Genomic DNA, 25,516 nt, shown 5'->3' on the forward strand with positions numbered 1-25,516 from the left:
GTGACAGGAGAACATTGTCTCTTCGATGTAAGTCTGTTGAAATACGTACAAGCGATATTTTGCTCTTCTGGAAGCTCTTTTACGCCCAGGTAACGTTGGTTTGGTTTTTTCCTTCCTTCGAAAAATAGATCTAGAGAGATGGGTCAAGATATAATAGATCAACGTCGTGAAGTGAAAGATGTGATCTCGTTTACGGCATCATCATGCAGACAGAGTCAACTCCGAACTTTTCAACACTTTTATTATAAAAAAAAACCAAAGTTATTACATTAACGTGTCCAAGACAGAAAGGCTTGAACACGTACCTAACACTAGATTCGTTTATCTAGTATGCGAAAACTATCGGGCCTTAAGGCCAAACCAAAAACTTTCTTGAAGAAGTAATTTTGATTAAAATACCGTTAATTTTACTGATACTTTCAGTGTAAAAGTATTTCGAGTTGGTAACGCAGGTATAGGCGGTCTTAGGGAAAGAAATTTATGCGCACCATAGCTTTCCTGCAAACAAGCGGGTTTTGGGACAAAAGCGTTTTAGCAATTTATTAAAATTGTACACAGCTATGGCACTTAGAGCGAGATCTCTTCAATCTGGTAAATTGTGGTAAATTGGAATTTATTTACGCGCTTTCCTGCCTTTCAGAATTGAGCCAGAAAATAAACTGAATTCAAACGCTTGTGTCGAGCATACGTCTAAGCGCTTAATTTGTTTAAGAGCAAAATGAGAGTATACTTTATCGGTAAACTTATAAAAGCGTTTCAGCGTTTAAGAATATAAAATCAATTGAAGTACAACGTTCCAGATTAATTGCTTAACACAACATGGCTAATTCTACCAAGTAAGCGTGTAGGGCAAAGATAATTAATTCCTGAAAATTGTGTGGGAGAAATGTTCAAAATGTTAGCCAGTCACACACTGTGGACGTGTATCTAACTACACCATTAAATCCTCGACGTTTGCATACAACTGCTTGTCATACATTGTCATGTTGATCAGCTTCTGCAGAGAAAAGTAATTTAATAATCAGCATCATTAAAAAAGTGTTCCTTCTGCGTGATTAGCGGTTATCCGCAATTCGTCAGCTTTTCACACCAAAACAAATTCAAGGAGGAAGTGTTTTATAGCGTCGTCGTCTGCTACTATTGCGTCTTATGCAGTTTTGCAAACATCCTATGATCTTTTAAATAACCAAAAAATGTCAATTGTCATTGAGACATTCTAGTTCGCTTCTTCGCTGTTTTTCGTGGAATGTGAGCTTCAGTGACATAACAAAAAGATGCGATCTAAACTTCGTAAAAATTACAGATGGGTACATATTTCTAAGCTATATCTAAACTCAATGCTGTTAAGTTTAACCCTAATTAGCTGAGACTGAGCCACTCGGTTCTCTGTGAAAAGAAACTTTCATGTTAACCAAAATTCTCACCTTGTTTAGGGTTTCCATTTCTTTAAGCTGATTTTTCAATTCAGTGAAAGTTGGTCTTGCATCTGGGTCATTCTTCCAGCATTTCATCATGATCTGATACCTGGTATTGTTCAAATGATCTGTAAGAGATTTAAAGAACGTTTCCACGAACGATGAGGGAGAACGAGTAAACAAAGAAAACTTACAATTTTTCATCGACGTGTTGTGGTTTAGGCATCCTGTATCCATCCTGGAGTAAGTTTGCAATTTTTCTTCCATCCATTCGTGGGTAAGGTGAACCGCCTGGAAGAAACCATAAGGCCATCGAAATATAAATGTAACGAAAAACAGACCTTCACAGACAAATGTAACTTGATGGAGTTTAATATTGCATGGGGAAGCTCATTACGTTTGTCTAACTGAACACAATACATTGTAAATATACAGCACCATAAAAAAAAAAAAAACAACAAAGAAATATATCCTAATAAACTTCCATTCGATGTTACCTATGGTGAAAATCTCGTACAGTAAAACTCCATAACTCCATCTGTAGAGCGACAAATCAAACAAATAGAAATTAGGTTACTGAAGACATTAAAATTATATACGATAACTAAAGCATATGTATTCTTTGACAAAGCGTAAAATTCATGTCCTGATTAAAATTGATAAACCTTGTTGAAAAAATTGCAAGGGGTAATAGTCAGGTATACTTACACGTCACTTTTGGTGGTATATTTACCATACAACAAGGCCTCATAAGCTGTCCACTTCACGGGAAGACGGCCCTAAAGATTTAAATATCACTTAGTGAAACGGCTCAAAAATTATAGGAAGCGACTTGTCAAAGACAGCGATATTTAAAGTTGTACTCGTCTACGCCCGGCTAATTTTTTCATTAGGTCCCATCCAAGGAATTCATCATCAAAATCAGGAATATATCAGCTTTACCACAGCAATGATCGTGAAAGATCACTAAACTGAACAATATGTGGTACCGCCCCCACCTTCCCTCTTTCTTGACTACCTTAGTCTTTCGTTCATAAATATTTTCCTGCTGCAATTCTCTAGCCATTCCAAAGTCTGTCACTTTACAAGTTTCCTTTTGTCCAACCAACACATTACGGGCCGCAAGGTCTCGGTGAATGATCTAAGAAAGAATTGATGCAACAGCAAAAATTGCGATTGCAGAAGAAAAAGAACTGAAACGAAATGGCTCAGGTGGGAAAATAGAAATGATTAGCGACATAATATGGTGTGCGTATTTCTCTTTCATTGAGAGGGTAGAAAATTAAATTTGCTATAATTACCGCCCCATATTCCAAAGAGAAGCAAACTGCCTTATTTCTGCAATACGTAGTTATTTCATAGAACGCTTATCTTAAGATTTTAATCGAAATAGGATTCTGTAATATAGCAGTTTAGCAACTAAAGACGAATCTTTAAATTTCAAGTTTTAATTCCTTTTCTTTCTTGTCACTAAAATGAATATTTGTTGTACACACAGTTTTAGCTTAAAAAGATCCTATTCATTCACGTCTCTGCCTTTAAGTACACGAGAAGAACCCAGATATTTTATTTCAATGAGGTGCATTTACAACGATGCACAAATATTGCCTTTCGCACATTGAGATAAGACTTAGATGATGACGTCAAGATTGTGGGGATTCCCCGCCCTAGAAAAAGAAAACGTCAACAAGACGGTAAGAATACGTTTGCTTCTCCCGGGCGTGATCTTGTGAAGACATAACATTTTATGCAAGACAAAGCTTAACATGGCGATACGCCTTACAAGAAGGCTTTAGAATCGTTTGTCTTTTGTGTTTTTTTCAATTAACTTACAGATTTTGAGGACAAATGACTCATTCCATCAGCAATTTGCCAAGCAAACTTCATCAGCTGCCGTGACGTTAGATTTGTTTGTGGTTTGATATCCGGGTCTTTGTAGTAAGTGTCTTTTAATCCACGGCTCTTTCTCAGGTAACCCAGTAGATCCCCAAAAGGCACATATTCAATCAAAACCAACAGCTGTTCTGAAGAAATTAAGCAATTCAATTGATATATTACTCTCTCTCTATGAAAAACTTAGCAATAAATAAAATATATGAATAGCACAGTCATGGTTAAAACTGTTGAAGAAATCGCACGAGAACAAGATGTAGTTTTACGAAGAAAAGCTGAAAAATATTGAACGGTCTCATTAGAAGGTACAGACCAAATATTTCCTTACAAAACGCTTTTCTGCTTATACAAACAGAATCATCGGTTCAGTGCAAATATTCGGTCTTAGTCTTTGTCGGCTAAAAAAAAAGATAAAATTACCTTTTGCAATGGTTGTTTTGTTGTGCTTCATTGTGAAGCAGTGACCCTTCCATTGAAGCAAATTATCAATGACGAGAGAGCGTTGAAAAGTAAATCATAAACAAAATGTGTACAACAAAATTAGACCCGCATAACCAAAGCATACCAGATTCAGTAACACATCCCAGAAGCTTAATGACGTAAGGATGTGGTTTCAGCTGCTTCATTGTGTCAAGTTCTTTCATCAAATCTCTCTTGTCGGATTCAGTTGCGTTCGCTGGAGCGTTAAAAACAAAGAGTAAAATTTGGTTAACGGGAAGATTATGCGAAATGCTAAGTAAATAACATTATGAAATGGCAAATAGCTAACAAATACGGTAACCCGGTAACATTCCCTGAATTAAAGATTGTCATTCCATTTACGGCACAAAAACTCACCTTTCAGCATTTTAATAGCCACTGTGGTCGTTTCAGTACTCCCGCGAAGTCCTACTACTGTTCCCTTGGCAACCTGACCAAAAGCACCTTTCCCAATGATTTTTTCTATGGTCACGTTATGTCTCGGAACTTCCCAGCAGCGTGTTAACGGATGAAGAGGCACGTAATCAGCACCTGGAGGGGTACTTTGTGCTTTTCTATCATCTTTGTTCACTTCTATGAGATCCATGTATTCCGCAGGAGGCTGAGTGAGTTTTCTTGAATCAGGTAGACTTGGTTCGATATCTTCTAATCCTGTTTCATTCTATTAAACCAACATACCGTTAAGGTATTCATACAAAAATCTGTTATTAATCCCAGCAAAAAGTTTCACATGGTTACAAAAATCAATTCACCCATTTTCATCAGACAAACCCTTACATTCTTTCATAACCGAAGATTACAAATATTTTATAATCTCACTTGTCCTTAATATTACTAACATTCTGTTAGTTGCTGTTGAAACTATCATGTCCAATGGAGTACTCGAGGTTAATAGCGTATTTTCAAAAGCTACAAACTGCAACATGGAGATTGTCGATTGGTAATGCAATTTTTTGACAAATATACGCACAAAAACAAACCTCTTGCTGTACTCAGCTCCTAGATTAACGTTTAGAAAACAAGGCATCAAGAAAATAAGACGACCAAAAAATGTGCAGAAAAAATTATTTAGAAAACAAATATCAACCGTGTGCAGACCAGTTAGTGATCTATGAAGTTAAGACACGCAGTTAAACCAGGGACAACTTAGGGAAAATCCATGGAGTAGCTTGGTAAAAGACAGGATCCGAGGACAAAGATCTAATCGAGTCTAACTTCCTCCCCTATTTCATTGTATCTTCCATTAATGCAGCACGCTTTTTTTGTAGAACTACACCTTTATCCTTCTCATTTGATGCAAGCGTTTATTTTCCTTTAGAAGGTAGAGGTAATGTGAGATTACGTAATTTCTGGCCACACTAACATGAAGTCAATGTCTTAGCTGTTACTTACGTCGTAGACACCTCTTTCATCTTCAGAAGTCCTGCAATTGAGAAAGCATACGAATACCTATAAAAAGCTGAGAGTTTCATCAGCTTTAAAGTGGAATTTTGTGCCAAGATGAAACCATATCGGGCACATTACATCGACACAATCCAACAGGCAGAAAATTCTTACCTCTGTTTCCCTACAGCGCCTGAAAAAGAACGAAAGGAAAGAAAGACAAATGATGTGGATGTGGGTCAAAATTTGCTTTTGTATAAAAATGAATCTTCCAGCCAAACCCTTTCCTACCTTTCCTGTGTAGCCAGATTATGTAAATAATTAGAAGAAGGATTGTGAAGGCAAGAACCCCAATTATGGCCAACAAGACTTTGTTAGATGGGCAGTTACATTCCTCAGGACCTAAAATGATTCATTTTACAAAACTTGATCAAGTAACATTCAAACAACATTTACATTGATCCTGGTCGATAAACTGCTCTCACTACATATCTGAGGCCCATGGCCAAAAATCTAACTCTCATTGGCTAGGTACTAAAGAAAAATAAGGTGCTAATCTTTCTTTAATAATTTCCAAAAGTAAGATCATTTTGTTTAATTGACTAAAAACAACAACAACGACAAAAACAAAAGCGTGGAAATATATCACTTACTGAAATGCAAAGTAAGTCGCTGGTTCCTTCTCATCAGGATTATTACTTGTTGTAACTTCATTCATTAAATCTTTAAACCAGAGTAGCACTAAACCATGTCTGATTATGTACTTGGTTACTTTTTGAACTTTAATGCATTTAAAATTTCTTTGTTATTCTTACCTTTTGCCGTGCTTTCCGAGCCGTCTGTGGAGATAAAAACTCTATTTTAGAGCTAAATGAAAGTAATTGACTTTAGTTAAAAAACAATTGAGTTCCTCTCTGGTGGAAAAGTAGTGCTGATACAGTGATCGATGTAGCGACCCCAGAGTTCAGCCCCCCTATTTACGCATGATGAATGACTCTGTCTCTTTCCAATACGTTTGCATATCAAAGATCACTTCCCTGAAATTATAAATAAGTCCCGTATGGGGATGTGATTTCTGAAGTTGATATTTTTCATACAGCCATCGGCTGTGAGTGTAATTGCTGCCGTTTTAACTATTGTTATTTAATTAACCTTTTTAACTGAAATTTAGTGACAAAATACACTGAAAAACAACTTCTGGTACATCAGCCAACGGGCCTCTAGCTGGCACACAAATGTGAAGTGCGACGTAAGCGAAAATTTTCTCATTGATTCAGGTTTTTGCAAGCTACTAGCTTGCAAAAACCTGAATTCACTCGTAAATACCTCGATGTTGATGACACGGAAGTGCATGAAAACTAAGAAAAGAAAAGGATAAACCTTTGAAAGGGGAAAATAAGATTCATTTGAACATACTTCCTTCTGCCTTAACTTGCTGGATATTCGCTTTCTCTTGTTTTAGGCCTTCACCAAGCTCATTAGTTGCAGTAATGGCAAACTGATACACCTTTCCTCTCTCCAACGCTATTTTCAATTCTCTCACAGAAACATCTCTGATTTTCCTAATTACTGTCCACTGTCCCACCTTTCCATCAGTCACTACTCTTTGGTACACTGTATACATGGTAATAACTTTTCCATTACTTTCTGGCTCCTTCCACTTAAGGGTAATTGTATCGTCTGTTATTTCACCTGGCAGTTCATCTATTTCGACCACATCAGGGGCTCCTAGATTGATGTCAAAGACACGAAGAGCGTGAAATATCTAATAATTATACAACTTCTTGTTACAAACCTGGTCACAACCATTATCAGTGATAAAATAATCTGTAAATTGGTCGAGGATTATTTTGGGATATTTTTTGAAACAAAAGTGTAAAGCAAGCAAAAAAACTTTAAAAGACAAAAAATGATAATAGGAAGCCTAAAATGATGGTTGGTTGTAACCTAAAACAAATACTGCATATACAAGGCAAATTTGGATGATACACTGACCTCTACTAGCATTTACTTGTTACTTACATAGGATCAAATGAAGGACCAATGCATAGATGATGTTACAATTCGCCATTCATTTGTGGCATGTAATTACAGAAAAGGAACTCATTTTGCGTGCGACTATTTTCTGCTTTTCAAAGTTTGACGTTGCGCATGACTTAGTACAGGTACTCGGCAATGACACAGCATAAAACTGAATACACATGCTCCGCTTCCCAAGCCATTTGACTGTCCAGGGAAACGGCTCTTCCTCTCAAAACATAAGCTGACGCGGGTTTTTCCGTTGAGACAACAAGCTTTGTTTCTCCAGGGAGTTTGCCAACTGAGGAGGCGATGACTAGAAGCGCAAAAGCGATAACAGGTGCGACGAACCTCGTAGCCATGTTACGGCTGCTCAACTTCAGTTGATAAATTCACAGCTTTTACCATGCTACTTTTTTCGGTTGTGTGAGATTTGTGCCGGATGAAATTCGAAAAAAACTTTCCTGCAAACGGCAACCTTAATTGTTTTGGTTTGGGCTTATCCCTGCGAAATGAAAACAAGCTATGGTAATTTTAAAACACCGCCATTTCCCCTCGATAGACAATGTAATTTATAATGGAGAGTATAATTTTACTGACAGTATTATCTGGAATTGGCTCTAGAACTGCTGATTTTGAAAGTCTGTGACATAGGTTTGAAAGAAAATCGTTACAAACAAACCTAGCGTTAACACAAGAAGTACTACACGAGTAAAATAATGAAAGGTTTTGCGAAGAAAATGTCCAGAAGTGCGCATAAAATGTCGAAAATTAGTAGCAAATCCCGATAGCTATGGGACCCATGGAGGTTTGATTTTTTTAGGTGCTCTGAATATAGCTTATAGGTATGTAAGAAAACGATATCCATCGACCTTAATTATAAGCAAGAGGTTTAATTTCTTGGTTTAGCATTTCGTGCGTCGTAATTTTTCCTATTTTATCAGGTTACAGCTTACAGCTTGACTTCTTTTAGTAATACTCTGTTTTTTTGCGCTCGTACTTTTCTCATCTTAAAGAAAATACGCGGTCGGCTCTTCGAGGCCATCCACAAACGTTTTGACGAGATTTCCCCAAAATATTGGCATATTAAAAAAGATTTTCATGAAGGCCCATTACTTCAAACTTCAGTTCTTTGGTCAACCGATTTGCGAAAATCGTTTCACCGTCAAAAGGGATAATTAGTTATTGGGTGTTCTAAATATAGCCCGAAAGAGTTAGGAAAACTATATTCAACCAACTATCTAGCGGCCGTTGTTGTCGTTTATTTATACCAACAGGTTATGAAGCGTGAACATTATAAAAAACCAGAAAGGCAAGCAATACTTGATAAAACAAGTAGCATTTACGGAACGTAACCTCGTAGGTTGTCTATTGTTCTTACCTATGTTCACCTGTGGTTTATTTATTATTATGATTCTTTAAACGTAGGTACCTCTTAGGAAGGGAAAGGAAACTGGCCACCAAGGAGGAAGATAACAATTTAAATAAAAAATCTTATAATGCAGCGTGCAGATAACATTGTTAAAACTGAGAGAAATCTAAGTTGCCAACAAAATGATTGGTGTAAGGTGCTCAGTCACGAAATGACTTGTAATTCCTCACCTTCAAACTTGGTCTTCATCTTCCTTACAGTAGCATCTCCCTCGAATACAAAATTTCTAGAAAACAGTTTCACCGTGTAGTTGGTATTTCTCTCCAAACCGCGGAACGAATGAGTTGTCGTCCCAGGATCGGTGATATTATCCTTTTCTATCTCAGTTTCTCCCTTTTGTAAGATCATTAGGTATCCTGTAATCGGACTTCCTCCATCTTCAGCTGGTGCAGTCCATCTTATTGTTATAAAAGTTGCTTGTATTACTGATTCTGATGATTTGATGGATGCTTTCCCTGGTCTCTCTACATAGTGCCATAAAAAGGGATCATTTTGAGCAAAAAAAAAAAGGAGGAAGGAGAAATTTTTGGGGTGATTACCTCATAGTGAGTTTTGTCACAATACGTAGGATGAATGCAAGTCCTTGTAATATCACAGTTTAATGAATATACCTACGGATAAATTCAGCCAAGAGCTTAATAAAAAGAGGAACAATTAATAGCCCATTGTGAAGGAATTTTTCTATGGATACCCGCATGAGAGGATGTCAATCTGTCTAAAGTTTAATGCTCTCTTTTAACGTGTTTATTGCAACCAAAGGGCAAGGTGTCGACAGTCTTTTGTAAACCTTTTTTTAAAAAATGTGGGTGCATTTTCCTCTAAAAGATCAGGCCGACTATATCTGGCATAATTCCACTACTAAGCCTTTCTGCCTCATTGGGGTAACGAACGTGAAAAATATGTGAAGGTCTAACGCTGCCGAAGAGGGGAAAATGCAAACGGCACGCTCAGATAAGGCAAGATAGGATGTATGTCGAAATCTAAGCAGCCAAATTGTTAGAAAATGAAAAAAAAGTAGAATGATAAATCTCTTATTCGATGGTTGAGCATTAGCTTATATTTTTTCACACACCCATGAACCTTGCGAAATATCCGCACGCATTATATTCTTAATAATCGAATGAGTTTTACAAAGGGAATAAGTTACTCTGTCGAGTACTTTGTAAGAAAATTTTGCTTTCACCTCTTATACACCTGAAACATTGGTAGTGAGCAAAGGCAAAAGAAAATGCTGACCTTATATATAGTTTACTTCTTACGAAATACACTGATCTTTTTTACTTACTTATCTGATTTATCATTATTAATTTCTCATCAGATGGAATAAATCCATTGGCAGCAAGGCACTTGTAATGACCAAAATCTTGATCACTACTGAGTGGCACTTGTACTTTGTTTTCTCTGGCTCTGGCTCTGTTAATTTCGCTTCCCTCAGGTTTGTACCAATAGAGTGTTGGTAAAGGAACACCATCAGAAAGACACTTCAAAGTCACTGTCTGGCCAATCCAAGACTTCTTAGATGACGTGGTGACACTTTGAATTGTGGGCGGGTCTAAGAATAAATACCAATTTAATAAGCAATTGAATAAATAATTGGTGATACTTCATATCATTTGGAATATTGAAGAGATTTATAAACATAGTCATGAGAACAGGAAAAATATGCCACAGTATTGCAATTTAGAACAAGGCAAAACTACGCAGCAACATGTTGGTCGCACTGAACGATCCAACAGTTAAAGAAGCGAACTTTTAAGCAAGAAGGACACAAGAACACTTAAGAGTGAATTTCTCTAAAAATCAAAGAAAAATAACAAAATCGCGGACATGGTAAAAAAATCGTTCGTCTCATTTTTTGTCTACAGGTAGCTATAGGTACTACTTAAAGTGAAGTGAGGTTAGTTTCTGTAAATACTCATTTTAACGGAAATAAACTGATATTAATTGCATGATCGAAAATGAGTGCCTGCGAGCTCTAAATTATGCAGTTTTCAGGCCGTCCTTGCATGAACTAAAATGCAACAGCAGGACTTCTCTAGCTATAAATATATACATGTGGCCTTCCATCACCAAGTTGTAGTGATATTTTTTGCATCGTGTCCTTCCTGACGAAACCACGGGTTAATTACCGGTGGACGTGTTCACCATATTTAATTCATGCCAAACCCGGCCTAATGTAGTGTGGCAAAAATGCATGTGGTAGTTTCTCAAAATCTCCAGCAATACTATCACGAGGGCTTATAAGGTGGGTCTTCAAATTCATCGTTTCATTCTTCTGGTATCTTCTGCTGTTTTGATGTACCAACCAACCAAACTTCGCTAAAATTGTAAATGGCGCCATATTGTAATGAACAAAATCAACATTGCAATGGCACAAGCAAAGCATTGTTTGAGTCGCAGCCGCACTTAGCTTTTTATTTTTGCTTTGACATCAATAGTTCCTTACCTTAGAAATCGTTTATGGGCCCTTGTTATTCCGCTTGGAAGATATTTTCGAAATACTGTCCTTTGCAATTTGGTGTGAAGGGGGCCGACCGGCTAACTCATTGAAGCCACTGAGCCAGGATGAGTAAAATAAAGTTACTTGTTGTTGTCATTTTCTACAGCGTGTCACAACCCAGTTGTGATCAGTTAACGAAAGTAAACAAAAAACAAAAGCGTAATAATCGTCGGTGAGGGGAATAAAGACAACGGTTGCTTTAACTCCAGCAGAAAAAGAAAGTCTTAATCTTAACTTGATATTGTAGGTGGCGTTTGTGGCGCAGAGGAAGCCACAAGCGTTTTTTACAATTCTCAGGTGTTGAGACAGAGATTGAAATTATCTTAGCAAGAAGCGGGATTTTCGTGAAGCCTGATACACGGAAGAGCTGCTCCTCTTCCAAACCAGGAGAAAAGAAGAATGAGTATTGAACCTGTAAGATTAGAACATTTTGTTTCTTTCATAACGAGTCCACACGTTACTCAAGATGTTCCTTTCGGGGAAAAACTTCTAAAATTGTCGACTGGCGAGATCATAAAAACACCCAATGTTATCAGAACAATAGCAGAGCGTATTGTCCAATAGTATCAACAATACTGCTGTGAAATCAACTTTGAGCCTATGAGTAAGAGAACTCTACAGAGAGTTTGGGCCGTGTGTTCTTCATCTGTTCGCAAGTCTTTGCAAGGACTTGATAACTTTTCAGCATCAGGAATGGAAGCAATTGATGCCATGGAAAAACTAGTAGACAAGCATGTTGACTGTGGCAAGACTCAGCAATGAGCGAGGGAAATTAAGAAGCAACTTCGTTTTTCGAAGCAGTACCTAAAGGACGACTACAAGGTGGGTGCATGAGAATCAATTAAGTAATCTTTTTGAAATGTCGATCATATGCGCATGCAATGCTTTGTAAATATACACTAAATCACGCGCTTGTCATTTTACTTTTTATTTTAGGTACATGTAGTGGAGGCCTCAAAGGTTCCCGATCATTGTCGAGTTTACGCGCTAAGTGACCAGAGCAATGCTGAATTTCGGGACTCCTTCGACCATCTCCACAATGAGTCACATGAGCAATGTTATGAGTTACAGGAAGTATTGTGCACCATAGAAGATGAGTGTTCAAGTGCGCTCTCGTCAGCAGAAGATCAAGCTGACATGCAATTTACCATCAAACAGGCAAGGGATGATATCATTTGCTGGAAAGCCCATCAGCTACGTTCAGTCCATCAAGCTGAGGCGAAACATTCAGTTTTAGCCAGACTCGACAGCCGATCGGTGTTGTTAGTCCAGGAATGGGCAATGAAATATATGCCCCGAAAATATCGAGAGGCACAGTCAGATTGGTTTGCGAAGCGAGGATTGCCATGGCACATTAGCGTTGCCATAAGACGGTCAGAGGGTTCTGAGCACTTTGAATCGCAGACACCTGTTCACGTATTTCAAAGCTGTGCCCAAGACAGTGTGACGGTGGCTTCGATAATGCTTGACTGCCTCACTACCCTGAAAAAGGAAATTCCAGAGCTGGAAATGGCTTATTTACAAACAATATAACGCTGGCTGTTATCACAGCGGAAATTCAATCATCTCAGCTAAGCTGGCCGGTGATGCCATGGGAGTGGCTGTTGTAATAAACGACTTTTCGGACCCTCAAGGTGGAAAGGTGGTATGTGATGGCAAAGCGGCAACAATCAAGGGAAGGTACGTTGGAAGGTACGTAAACGAAGGCAATGATGTTATCAACGCTCTACAGTTCAAAACAGCCATTGAATCTGGCCAAGAAACCACAGGAGAGAAAGCAAGTTATGTTGCTGCCAAGCCGTCAAGCACCTTTAATATCAATTGGGATGGCATAAGCTTACTCAACAATTTTGAGTACGATGAAAGTGACACACGAGTGTGGAGAGCATTCAATGTGGGTTCCAGTAAAGTAGTGCCATTGGCCAAGTTCGAAGGAGTCATGAAGTTGCCCGAAAAATTGGAAATCCTAGACTCGCCATCGCAGAGTCCAAGTGGCGCACTGACGTTCAAGATTATGAGACACCGACATATTAAGGAAAGCTCTGTCAAAGCAAATTTCTTAACTGAAAGCGATCGAAGCTGTTTTGGGGAATATAAGCCAGATGACATGCTTTTCCCGTGTCCAGAAGAAGGATGTATAAAAGCCTACAGTCGCTTTGCAAACCTCCAGACACACCTAGATACTGGAAAACACCAAATGATGCTCGAACAGGAAACTCTCTACGATAAAGCTAAAAGAGAATATTCTTCCAAGCTGACGGAGGGACGCAGTCGAATACAAAGCGTTCAAGTTGCCGCACAATCAAAGAGTGACGGCTTGCCGCCTCCAATGGGTTGGGGCCTGAAGACAATTAAGAAAAAGGTGCGTTTTACAAGGAAACAGACTGAATTCTTAACTAACCAATTTCAAAAAGGGAAGTATAGTGGACGGAAAAGCGATCCACAGGAAGTTTCGAAAACCATGAGCCTAGCAAGAGACCAAGCGGGGGGACGTCGATTTCAACCTGATGAAGTCCTTACGTCGCAGCAGATTAGTAGCTCCTTCAGCCGTCTTCAGCAAAGAAGCGATTATAAGTTACAGCCGCCGGTAACCGAGCAAAAGCTAGTGAAATCTCAGAAGTGAACATGGAGAGCGTCGACAAGGACGAAATTTCCGCCGAAGCTAAGAGTCATCTATCTACAGTGTGTGCAAATGTGATGAGAGATGTGGCTATTCAACGTCCGATTGTATCTTTCGATCTAAACTCTGCGAACTTGTACAAAAACGTACACTTACAACTTTAAGAGTGGATAGTCTAAGAGACATGTGCATCGACCTTGGGCTGGATATTTCTGACATTTCGCCTCAGAAGAGGAAAAAGCCATTTATCGCACGACTCACACAATTAGTCCAGGAGTGTACCTGCTCTTCCAAGTAACTGAGCACTGAACGTTTTACGAATAACTGATCTGCTGATTATAAAAGCAGTGCATGTATTATTTACATGGAGGCGTTGCGTGACAGCAGAGTCCTACATATCGGATTTTAGTCACTCGAGCTCACCATTGCTTGTGAAAAAATCTTTGTGTTGAACGATTTTCAGTAAATTCGAAACTGGCGAGTGCAGAAGGCGCAAAAGGGATGCAAATGCTCGAATCCATGTTCACCGGATGAGAAGTAAACGGATACTAACGGCTATGTGCTAAATTTAACCTTTTGAGTGCAATTCAACTGTTTAACCGGTTGTGTGTAGAATTATGCAGAATTATGGTGTGATTCTCAAAGGGTAGCAAAAGTCGAAAATTGTTTCTCCTGTCTCCGTATATAAAAATCAAGTGTAGTTATAGACATTTTAATATGTTTCTAGTCATTTTAACGGCCAGCGAAGATATAACTGACCAAAACAGTTATTTGTGTCCGACGCGTTTAATTTTGTTATTATGCATTCATTATGGCGTCATACTAATTTAACCGAAATTCGGCTGGTGGTCATCTTTTGATAGTCATAGGTCCCAAAGAAATAAAACCCACATCGTTAAGAACTATCTTTCAAGGCTTCTTGGTAGTGTTATTGTAAACTTTGAGACACTACCACATGTATTTTTGCCAAGCTATTCTAGGCCACCTTTGCCTTAATTTCGAAAGGCCGAAGATGTCGTCTCTTAATAGGGACGTAGCTCCTCCAATAATAACATGAGACAAAAACTATCACTTTGTCTCGATAATGCAGTTCCAACTCAATAATTCTATGACTAGAAAAGTCCTTCCGTTACGTTTTTCTTAGCACGACAAGTGCCCGAAAAGTGCATAATTTCAGGATCGCGCTTGGTGAAATTTGAGCTATTTACCCCCGGAAATGTTAAAACAAATTATTCCCGTTAAAGTGCATATTTCAACAATCTAACCCCATTTCCGTTTGTTTACTAGATAAGGCTACCCACAGGCAAAAAATGAACCAAATCGATTTTTGACTGTGTCCGCGACTTTTTCGATAATCTGTGATTTTTATTGACATTTACTCTTAAATGGTTTAGTTCTAGCTTTTTTCGTCTTTGACGTACACCTTATGTGATAGCTACGATGCACAGATAAGGCCGTGGAATGTCATTCGCATACTAAAATTAAAACACAAAAAACTGGAGTAAATAGTGGAATAAAAAATCCGATCCTAAAGTTAAAGAAGCGAACTTTTAAGCGAGAAGGAACAAAAGAACACTTAAATGGTATAGTTCTAGTTTTTTTCGTCTTTGACTTATGTGATTGCTACGATGCACAGATAAGGCCGTGGGATGTAATTCGCATACTAAAATTAAAACACAAAAAACTGAAAAAAATAGTGAATAAAAAATCCCTTATTCGATGGTCTAATGAATAATGTAAGCTGAAATTTTGCTTATTGATAGTATTTTTTCTTGCCTCTTCAGGGCTAGGACAATTACTCAGCAGCTAGAATAAGGAGTATTTTTTTTTTCTCAGAGAGCATGGTAATGAATCTTGCAATCTGATGGGTTAGCGCAGTTTGTATTTTCCTATCTCTGCCCACCGGCACGGCAACACTTTTGTGAGTCGCAGAGTCATCCGAACCCTTGTCGGAAATAAATTTCGTTTTGCCGTTTGGGCATTATTTTTAAGCAAAGATGTGGGTCACGACCTTACGCCGATAAAATGCTACTCATTTTTAGTTTTAATGGAGTGGTTCCGCTCTATGTGACCGTTCATTACAGGTGGAAGACGATACAAACAGGCTGTTGTCACTAACTCAAAGGTGACCATGACCACTTAATAGAACTAACCACTAACAAAGAGGTAAAAATAAAAGCGACTAAGTAGGAAAAGAATCGGGGACTTTGACAACTAAACACTTAATACAGGTTGACCACTTAATATGGTGCTGCTTAATATAGGTTCGACGGTCTCATGGATTCAGCAGCAATAGCAGCTTTTATGACATACTGAAAAACAGACTTACATTGCACAGTGACATAAGCTCTTACTGTCTTTTCCTGTCTCACTCCATTACTTGCGATGCAAACATATTCTCCTGCATTATTCCTGTCACTACTGTTGATGTTCAACTGTTTGGTGTCTGACAACTTAATCCCAGATTTTTCCCATCTTATCTTAGGTTCAGGAAAACCCGAGGCATCACAACTCAAAAACAGAGGAGTTGACATATTAACTGTTATATTCTGTGGCACTTCTGTAAACTGGACAGGAACTAGATAAGAAGAGAGGAACAACAAAATTTCCACACCATAATCGGGGATGGAGGCAATAGAGTGCCATTTGGGTCAAAACCATCCACTTCATATGCTATAGAAATAAGATTATAAAATGTAGCACAAATATAAAAAAAACATCAAAAAAGGAAAAAACTTTCTCTTTGTCGGCTAATCAGAATTTGTATCAGTTTTAAAATATTCTAATGAAAAGCGTAAGTTTACAGTTTTTGTGGACACAGGATAATTGCTTTGGAATAATGTTTACCGAAAAAATTATAATCAGACCTAAGATTAATCTCAAACTTGTTTCTAAATTCCAGGTATTCTGCTACACAATCAAATGTACAACCCTTTTGAGGCTCCCAAAAAGTTACACAAGCTTATAGACTTCTTCTGTCTTAAAACAATCTAGGATAACCATGGGGTACCATTTCTACAAAATCCATGATTGTTTTGTTCCTATTATGCACTTATGAATCATTATCAGGCTTGTTTCCTTATTATTGGGGACATGTTCATTATAATGAGGCATTGTTTTTTATCATTAAGCACCTTTTCATCGTTGTTAAGCACCAGCTCATCGTAATTAGGCACCTGGCTAACATTATTAGGCACAAGGCCATCATTATTAGGCACAAGTCCATCATTATTAGGCACTCGTTCAATATCATCAGGCGTAACTTTTGCCATTAGGCACCCACTCATTATTGGGCAGTGATGAAATTTTTCAAGACAGGCACCCTTCACTAGCACTTTTGCCAAGTACCTTGTGAGGAGCACTGTGTGGCAAGCTGAGAAATGCGTGCGAGCGCGACATCTCTTCAGTTGGAGAGCAATGCAAAAATGTCTGTAAAGCCACACAATATCTACTTCGTCCCAGACTTTTTTTCTCCTTCCTCTCACCCACCTCACACTCCGCGCTCTTTCCTATTACTCCCAGGAAAAGCCTCTAGGGGGGCAACCTAAATACCAGGGTCTCTATTTTTCCCTATTCAGGGTTGTAATAACTCATTGTTAGGGAAGTTTCATTGACGAAATGTAAACTGGTAAAAAACGTTTTTCCCATTTTGGATTATAATTCCAAAGTACTCATAAATGCTCAAAGATGTTTCTACCCACCATTTATGTTAAGTCTCACAATGGCTTCTGCTCCATCTCCAGCGTCATTATGTGGGACACATTTGTACTCGCCATAGTGCTGAGATCGATTGACGTTGTTGAGAGTATACTCACTGTTGCTGTTCCCACTTAGGAGGCGGCCATTAAAATAGAACTTGTAAATTGAAACTTGTGGCACAGCAGCCGTAGCTTTGCACTTAAATGTAACTGTGTCTCCCTCAGTGACAGTATTTTGTGCAGCATTGGTAGTAAGCCTTGCACCTTCGGGTTTGTCTTAAAATGTAAATCAAATCAAACTCTTAGTCCCTGCATTTTTCATGGCTCATACACTCTCCCTGGTCATAAATCATAACCTCTTGTGTAGGTATAGAGGGAGCATGATAATGCAACAAAGAAGGGTTAATCTTGTGTGTGGGTTAATCGAGTATCAATCCATGGAGTGCCTTGGTCAGAAAATATAACACTTTTTTAGAGGAAAATTGCAGCAAGTCATCCACCCATGGTTAAAACGCTGACTAAGAGCAAAATACTTTAACTCATATATTGCTTGCTGAACAACAATGGTATTACTGCAACAAGAAAAATAACACCAACTATTTCGTTACCAGGAGAGCTATTTAAATCCTCTGTTGACTAAAATGTGCAGTTTGTGAAGGCAAATTTTATTTGTTATCAGACTTTTAAGTGAATTGAGACATCGAACAAATCGGAAGAAAATGGGTGAAACCTCACAGCAAATCCTCCTTTACAGAAGTGACTAAAAGATTATTAACCTCTTCCATTTTGCCTTTTTCCACGCATTTAAAACTTGTAACTCCCTTATTCTTAAAGAATATATTATCCTTAGTATTCTTTCAAGCAGAAATAGCTTATTTCAGAGGAAAACTGATACTAAGTGCGCATAATTGTGCCCTGTAAAGATACATTTCGATACCATATTTGCACCGTGGCTACAACTTTCAAATGATATGTCTGTCTACAGTCCATTAGGAACCTACAATACGATGAGCACTTGAATCTTAACAAATGTAATACTACCATGAATTAACAAAACAAGGAACATAATCATTGCTGTATGTTTCGATACGTATGATGGGCTGAAATAAAACATCATTAAACCTTGTCAATACAAACTTGTATCAAAAGAAGGTCATTTGTATCTAAGGTCGGAAGTAATATACCAAACAACGGCAAGAGTTTAAATAAGAATCTCAGTGGGATAGTGATTGACAGGACTTTGCAATGAATCTGTATCACTGGGCTTTCACACATTTTCAAAACTTATGGATCTTTCATTCCGATAAAATACATTTCAAAATTTTTTACATCGAACACCTTTCTACACACTCTAATATCTCTTACTCTTTTAAGAACTTAAAATGGAAAGGATATTTGACTCTTACTAAATTTACATTATAATACGATTACTGGGAAGAAGCATTGAAATTATTGCTCTGTGGCTAAATATACAAGAACAGCACACTGACTAGCATTCAATAAAAAACAGTACTAAGCCTGGTGAAAACATTATATAGGCTCTTACAATGCACATCGATGAACATCCCTGCTGATTCATTTCCACAAGTGTTGTTTGCAAAGCATCTGTATTCTCCACTCTGATTTCTTCTGATGTTAATGATAGTCAGTAGCTTTCCTTTAATGACTTGACCAGTTTTAACATCCTTCCAAGACACATTTAGAGGGTGGGTCCCTTCAGTCACATTGCACTCCTTTTTCACATTTCTACCCTCCTTCACTGTTACGTTTTGTATCTGTTCCACAGCAGCTGGTACTAAGGGGGGTGGACGGGAAAAATAAGTTTTTTTAGTGATTAGAAACAAAGGCATGAGCAAAAGTATATCTTGGAAAACAATGGTTAAACAACTTTAAAAAACCTCTAAACTGTAGTTCCATAAGAAATGAGATCTTTCAAATGAACCCTGTTTTAAATTATGTCAATAACTTTATCCCCTAAAAAGCCTCGGTTGCAAACGTATGACCCCATCAAAGTTAAATTTGACTTCTGTCAGGCTGCACACATTTTCGGCAAACAACCGGTTTCATGTAGAAAAAGGGCTCAGAATATTGCACTAGCCCGTGAGCATTAAATATCTCAATTTTACCTTTCACAGATAGAAAAATGTTGTTTGTGCTCGTGACATTGTCAACTTGCTGATATGCCTGACATTTGTAAACAAATGTTTCTCCTCGTGATATTTTCTCTATCCATGTTCCTTTTTCACTTATGCTAACATCTGTTTCATTCCTAAGGAGCACATAGTTATGGACTGGTGGATTGGCTTCAGATGATTTGCATGTGAAATTCACCCACGTATCAGTGCAGCCATTGTTTTCAGTTGTGTTCCTCTCCAAAGTGACATCATCTGGCTTAACTGAAAATAACGAATTTGACAGATCATGTAAGCATACATGTTGATTTCATGTTACTGATGCAAAGTAAGTGGGTAAAACAAGTGAAAGTGCATTAAATGAGCATGTAATACATATTAAATAATTACTGGCATATCTTAGTTTTTCGAGAATTAGAGTTGAGAACATTGATTATCATTTTGCTGAAAGTAAATTTTTAATAAGAAATCAGAAGTTATTGGTTAAATAGGAAAGGTCGGAAAATCCAACTAAGGTGCAACAGTAAGTTTGTTATCAACTTTTAGCTCCTGATGGTAAGTGAGTATCAACCCTTTGACGGAAAAAAGACATCCATGGTCAATTACAGTACATATTATCCTGAACGTTCTGGAGAAGCCCTCCCAATGAATAACTTAGCTTTGATCGTGCAAAGAACTGATATTTATTTTTCAAAATTTTCTTCAAGAATTATGTGTTACTAAGGTGTACCTACTTTATGTCAACAAGTAAGAATCATAGCGCTAATTTCCAATGGAATCCTTTTAATCAAAACCATTACTACGTGTTACAACAAACCTATACTAAGTTAAAATTAAAAGCGCCTCTGAAGATAACAATGAATAATTTTCACTTATTTTAGCTACCTAAAGTGCTCTTGAATGTAGGAAACGAGTCTTCAAACAGCAACGTTCAACAAACCTGCATTAAGAGTATGAAAAGGCCATCTTTTCTCCGAAGATCACAGTAGACCTCTCTTCAGGTATCAAAAGTGAATGAAAATCGCTGATGCGAAAAAGACAGCCGCCATTAAAAACTTGCAATGTTTGTTGAAATGAAGCCAGTTAGTTTTCCTGTTGCATGTTCATGTTTTATATACATTTATCAAATCAGTCAAAATCAGTCTCAACACCCTCTGTTGGCATCCTTCTGTCTCGGGAGACAATGGAGTTGCGCCCATGGTCAGTCTGTGGTGGAGCTGCAGCGCCGGCTGTGGCTGTAGAGATCGATCCTCGAGCGGCAGATCCTGCTGCAGTTGCTGCATGCGAAGACGTTGTCGTCCGAGGGGGATGGGTCGGCCTCTGCTCTCTGGCGCCTGCGAGCTCTCTTGTCTTCCCGCTGCTCCTCTCTTTTCTGCTCTGCTGTCTTGATGGCTGACATGGTGGTGAATCGCCAGCCGCTGCGGTCCGCTGCCAGTGCTTCGAAGCCTGCTGGCGCAATGCCACCCGCCTTCAGGTCCCGCTTGAGCACATCCTTGTAGCGGAGCGAAGGTCGTCCAGTGGGTCTGGACCCAGTGGCAAGCTCACCGTACAGAATGTCTTTCGGTAGCCTGCCATCTTGCATGCGGGTGACATGACCGAGCCATCGCAGGCGTCTCTTGGTTAGCAGGGCGTACATGCTCACAGTTCCTGCCCTTGCTAGGACTTCGGTGTTTGGGATGCGATCCTGCCAGGTGATGCCGAGGATTCTCCTGAGGCAACGCAGGTGGAAAGCATTGAGCCTGCGTTCTTGCCGGGTGTAGGGAGTCCAACTCTCGCTGCCGTACAGCAGTGTGCTCAGCACACACGCCTGGTACACTCGCGTCTTGGTCTTGATGGTGAGCATAGTGTTCTCCCACACTCTCTTGGTCAGGCGGGCCATAGCTGTTGAGGCCTTGCCGATCCTTGTGTTCAGCTCGGTGTCCAGGCTGAGGTTGCTGGAGATGGTGGACCCAAGATAGGTAAAGTCCTCCGCCACATCAAGGGTACAGTCACCAATGGAGATGCTGGGAGCAGTGCTGACGTCTTGGCCCGGGATGTTGGTCTTTTTTATGCTGATTGTGAGGCCGAACTGTGAACAGGCATGGGCAAAGCAGTTGATGAGCTCCTGGAGGGCAGTTTCGGTGTGAGCTGTGATGGCGGCATCATCAGCGAAGAGCATCTCCCGGGTGAGGACTTTGCGCACCTTTGTCTTGGCTCGGAGGCGTGCCAGGTTGAACAGGCTACCGTCGCTCCTGGTGTGCAGGTAGATGCCCTCTTCGGATTGGCTGAAGGCGTAGCGCAGCAGCAGGGAGAACAGGATGTCAAAAAGTGTCGGCGCGAGGACACACCCTTGTTTGACGCCGCTCTTGATGGGGAAGGGGTCCGAGGAGGAGCCATCGTACTGGACACTACCTTTCATTTCCTTGTGGAAGGAGGTGATCATCCTCAGGAGCTTGGGGGGGCATCCAATCCTGTGCAGGAGTGTGAACAAACCTGACCTGCTGACCAGGTCGAACACTTTAGTCAGGTCTATGAAAGCGATGTACAGGGGGCGTCTCTGCTCACGGCATTTCTCTTGTAGCTGCCTCAGGGAGAAGATCATGTCGACCGTAGACCTTTCGGCTCGAAATCCGCACTGTGATTCTGGGTACACACGCTCTGCCAGTGACTGCAGTCTGTTCAACACGACGCGGGCAAAGGTCTTGCCGACGATGCTGAGGAGGGATATTCCGCGATAGTTATTGCAATCGCTGCGATCACCTTTGTTTTTGTAGAGCGTGATGATGTTGGCGTCACGCATGTCCTGAGGCACACTTCCTTCCGCCCAGCATTGTAGCAGAAGTTCGTGGAGATGTTCGAGAAGACTGGTCTCTTTGCCTGCTTTTATGACCTCTGGCGGAATGCCATCGTTGCCTGGGGCTTTGCCGCTGGCTAGGGAGTCTATGGCCTTACTGAGCTCCTCGATATAGGGTGGGTCATCAAGCTCTTCCATGACTGGCAGGGGGCTCGTGTTCTCCACTGCTGTGTCAGTCACGACGGTCTCCCTGGAGTACAGCTCCTGGTAATGTTCCGCCCATCTCGCCATTTGCTTTGCACGGTCTGTGATGATTTCCCCAGTGGATGACTTGAGAGGGGCAGTCTTGATTGCGCATGGGCCGAAGGCTTTCTTCGTTCCCTCATACATGGCTCGAATGTTGCCGCAGTCAGCCGATGTCTGGATGCCTTGACATAGGTTCTGCCAGTAGTTGTTGGCGCACTGTCTAGCAATCTTTTGGGCTTCACTTCTGGCTCGTCTGAGGGCAGTCAGAGTCTTTTCACAGGGGTCTTTCTTGTAGTTCAGTAGGGCAGTTCTCTTGGATGAGATGGCTGGCTCAAGTTCCACGATTCCGGCTTCGAACCAGTCGGGGTTTTTGCGCTCTCTCTTTCCAAAAGTGTCCACTGCAGATTTGTATGTAGCGTCACGAATGTGGTTCCATCTATCCTCAGTGCAGCTAGTTGGACAGTCGCTGAGGGCCTCTTGGATGGCATCTGCGAAACGTTCGCGTAGTTCAGGCACAGAGGTCACGGCTGTATTGATGCGGGGACGACCTTTGTGCTTTGAGTGGTGGATTCGCTTGGGTTGGAGACGCACTTTGCTGGCGACCATAGAGTGGTCGGTGTCGCAGTCAGCGCTGTGGTAGCTACGGGTGGACAGGACACTGTTCAGCAGGGGTCTGCGGGTGATCACGAGATCCAGCTGGTGCCAGTGACGGGATCTGGGGTGCCGCCAAGACACTCTGTGGTGAGGTTTCGTGGTGAAGAACGTGTTTGTGATGCAGAGGTCATGGAAGGAGCATAGCTCGAGGAGACGCTGCCCGTTCTCGTTGAGTTTGCCTACACCAAAGTGGCCGATGCATCGAGGCCAGGAGGTGAAGTCTGAACCAATCCGGGCGTTGAAATCGCCAAGCAGGTACAGGTGTTCTGAGGGGGGTATTTCCTTGATGGCGGTCTCAAGCTGGCTGTAGAACTCGTCCTTAGCCTCTGCTGTAGAGCAAAGCGTGGGGGCATAGGTGCTCATGATGTTCACAGGGCCTGAGGATGTTGTGAGGCGAAGGGAAAGGATGCGGGCTGTGCCTTCTGAATGAAAAGTGAATGAAAATCGCTGATGCGAAGAAGACAGCCGCCATTAAAAACTTGCATTGTTTGTTGAAATGTAGCCAGTTAGTTTTCCTGTTGCATGTTCATGTTTTATATACATTTATCAAATCAGTCAAAATCAGTCTCAACACCCTAGACCCTAATTAATTTAGAAAGTGAAGTTTATGCACAGCCTGGATTCACGCCTTATTGAAGAACTTGTAGGTGGTCCAGTGCTGTAACAGTAACCTTCATGTGTCGCCTTCAGCTCTTCCCTAGCAACATTATTAACACTACCCTTTCAAAAGCCTTGCAGTACAATGTAATTTCATTGAAAACATCATATAGGCTCAACAGGGTGCGACAGAAATGCTGTCAGATATCCTAGGCTTGGTGAAAAGTCCCATCATGCAATCATGATTCCATAGTGATCTGCTCGATGAGCAAGCAGACTTTGCTAAGACAGAGCAATTTTTGGAAGTTTTTCTTGTAAGGCAACATTAGTTGTTAGTTCAATGGTCGAGAACTGGGTAAAGGCAATAATTTGATTCTTCATTCCTTTGAAACCATGCAAACTCTTTTCCGGCGTGTACATGTGCATGCATAGATGAAAGGCGTTTCCAAGCGTTTTTATTTTAAATAGAAAAATCTTGAAAAGGAAAAAAACCCTTTAATTTGGTTAGTTGGCTTTTAAGTAATCGATAATGTAACGTGTAGTTACAAATATACTTTTTACTGCAAAGGAAACCGCCAATCATATTTCTTAGTAAAAAATTAAAGTGTTGTTTCCATTGATTTAAAATGTGATCTGTTATTTTCAAATATAAATTACAGCTGAGAGGGCATTTCCGCGGACTTACTGCTATAATTTAGCTCTTGAGCGGACGACACGATGGTAGTGTTAGATCGGTGCACGTGGTGTGAAATGCTCTCTCTCTCAATTCTGTAGGGTGTATATCTACAAGGTACTTTTCGTTAATAGCCTCAGTTTAAAATGTCAATTCAGAATTTATTAAGGTCCAGCAAGGGGTTCTTCTTTGTCTTCACGTTTTGTCATGATAAGTTCCAATTGACTATTTCAAAATACAGATATTTCTGGTTGGCTACCGCAACAACTTAAATTACAACTAGTTTGATTTCATCTCGTTCTTTTTGAGACCCAGGTTATGTTTTCCAAATTAAAAAATAAAGTAAAATTCTAGAATTGACTAGTTCATGATGCTATAAGATCTACAATTATTAATTAAGATCTGCAATTATTAATTAAGATCTGCAATTATTAATTAAGATCTGCAATTATTAATTAAGATTAAAATTAAGATCTGTTATTGTTACTTAAGTAGTAGCCATGTTATTACAAAATTGACAGACAACTTCACGTCATACAGACTCTTCAGTAACACTATTTAATAATTAACTTATTTTGGAGAGGGTTCCTGGTTATAACCAGCTAGAAGGGCGAGGTGATTTTTGTTTTTTCATCTCTTCCTGAAAGTACACATTTTCACTTCAAAGTCTTCACCTTGTGCAAGAATATAATAACCAAAATAGTTGAAAAGTGCATTAGTTGACTGTCAAATTGAATTAAGTTTCATCATCTAAAGCATTCTCAAGCTCTTGTATTACATGAAGTTTTTTTCCTCTAAAGGTCTCTAAAAATTAACATGTACATGTGAAATAAGATAATCATTATTAGGAAAAAAACTTCCCCTTTGCTGTATGTTTGGTGATTACAGCTCGCTCCACTTATTAAATTTTGCTTCAGTGCTGTTGTTTGTGGCATTGTTACTTTTTTTTTTTTTTCAGTATTCATATGACTTTTTCAAGTTACTATCCATCATTTTTTTAT

The 25,516-nt window shown here is 39.7% G+C and overlaps 1 protein-coding gene and 1 pseudogene across 1 annotated transcript; one reads left to right on the top strand and one right to left on the bottom strand.

Moving 5' to 3' along the window:
* Positions 1–224: 224 nt before the first annotated feature.
* LOC149043990 (tyrosine-protein kinase receptor Tie-1-like) lies at positions 225–20,185 on the bottom strand. The gene is made up of 21 exons (XM_089210811.1): positions 20,179–20,185; positions 19,567–19,836; positions 18,987–19,235; positions 17,444–17,716; positions 16,072–16,320; positions 9,908–10,174; positions 8,793–9,086; positions 6,588–6,899; positions 5,987–6,010; positions 5,463–5,573; positions 5,346–5,364; positions 5,181–5,211; positions 4,146–4,449; positions 3,874–3,984; positions 3,249–3,439; positions 2,434–2,556; positions 2,124–2,194; positions 1,913–1,953; positions 1,610–1,706; positions 1,425–1,524; positions 225–997 (listed from the first exon to the last, which is right to left on the bottom strand). The coding sequence occupies exons 1-21, from the start codon at positions 20,183–20,185 to the stop codon at positions 932–934; spliced, it is 3,210 nt and encodes a 1,069-aa protein (XP_089066937.1). The 3' UTR covers positions 225–931.
* LOC149043991 (uncharacterized) lies at positions 11,188–14,040 on the top strand (annotated as a pseudogene).
* Positions 20,186–25,516: the final 5,331 nt, after the last annotated feature.

This window comes from Pocillopora damicornis, chromosome 6 (assembly GCF_964200805.1).
Source record: "Pocillopora damicornis chromosome 6, jaPocDami1.2, whole genome shotgun sequence".
In the NCBI taxonomy this organism is placed as follows: Eukaryota; Metazoa; Cnidaria; class Anthozoa; order Scleractinia; family Pocilloporidae; genus Pocillopora; species Pocillopora damicornis.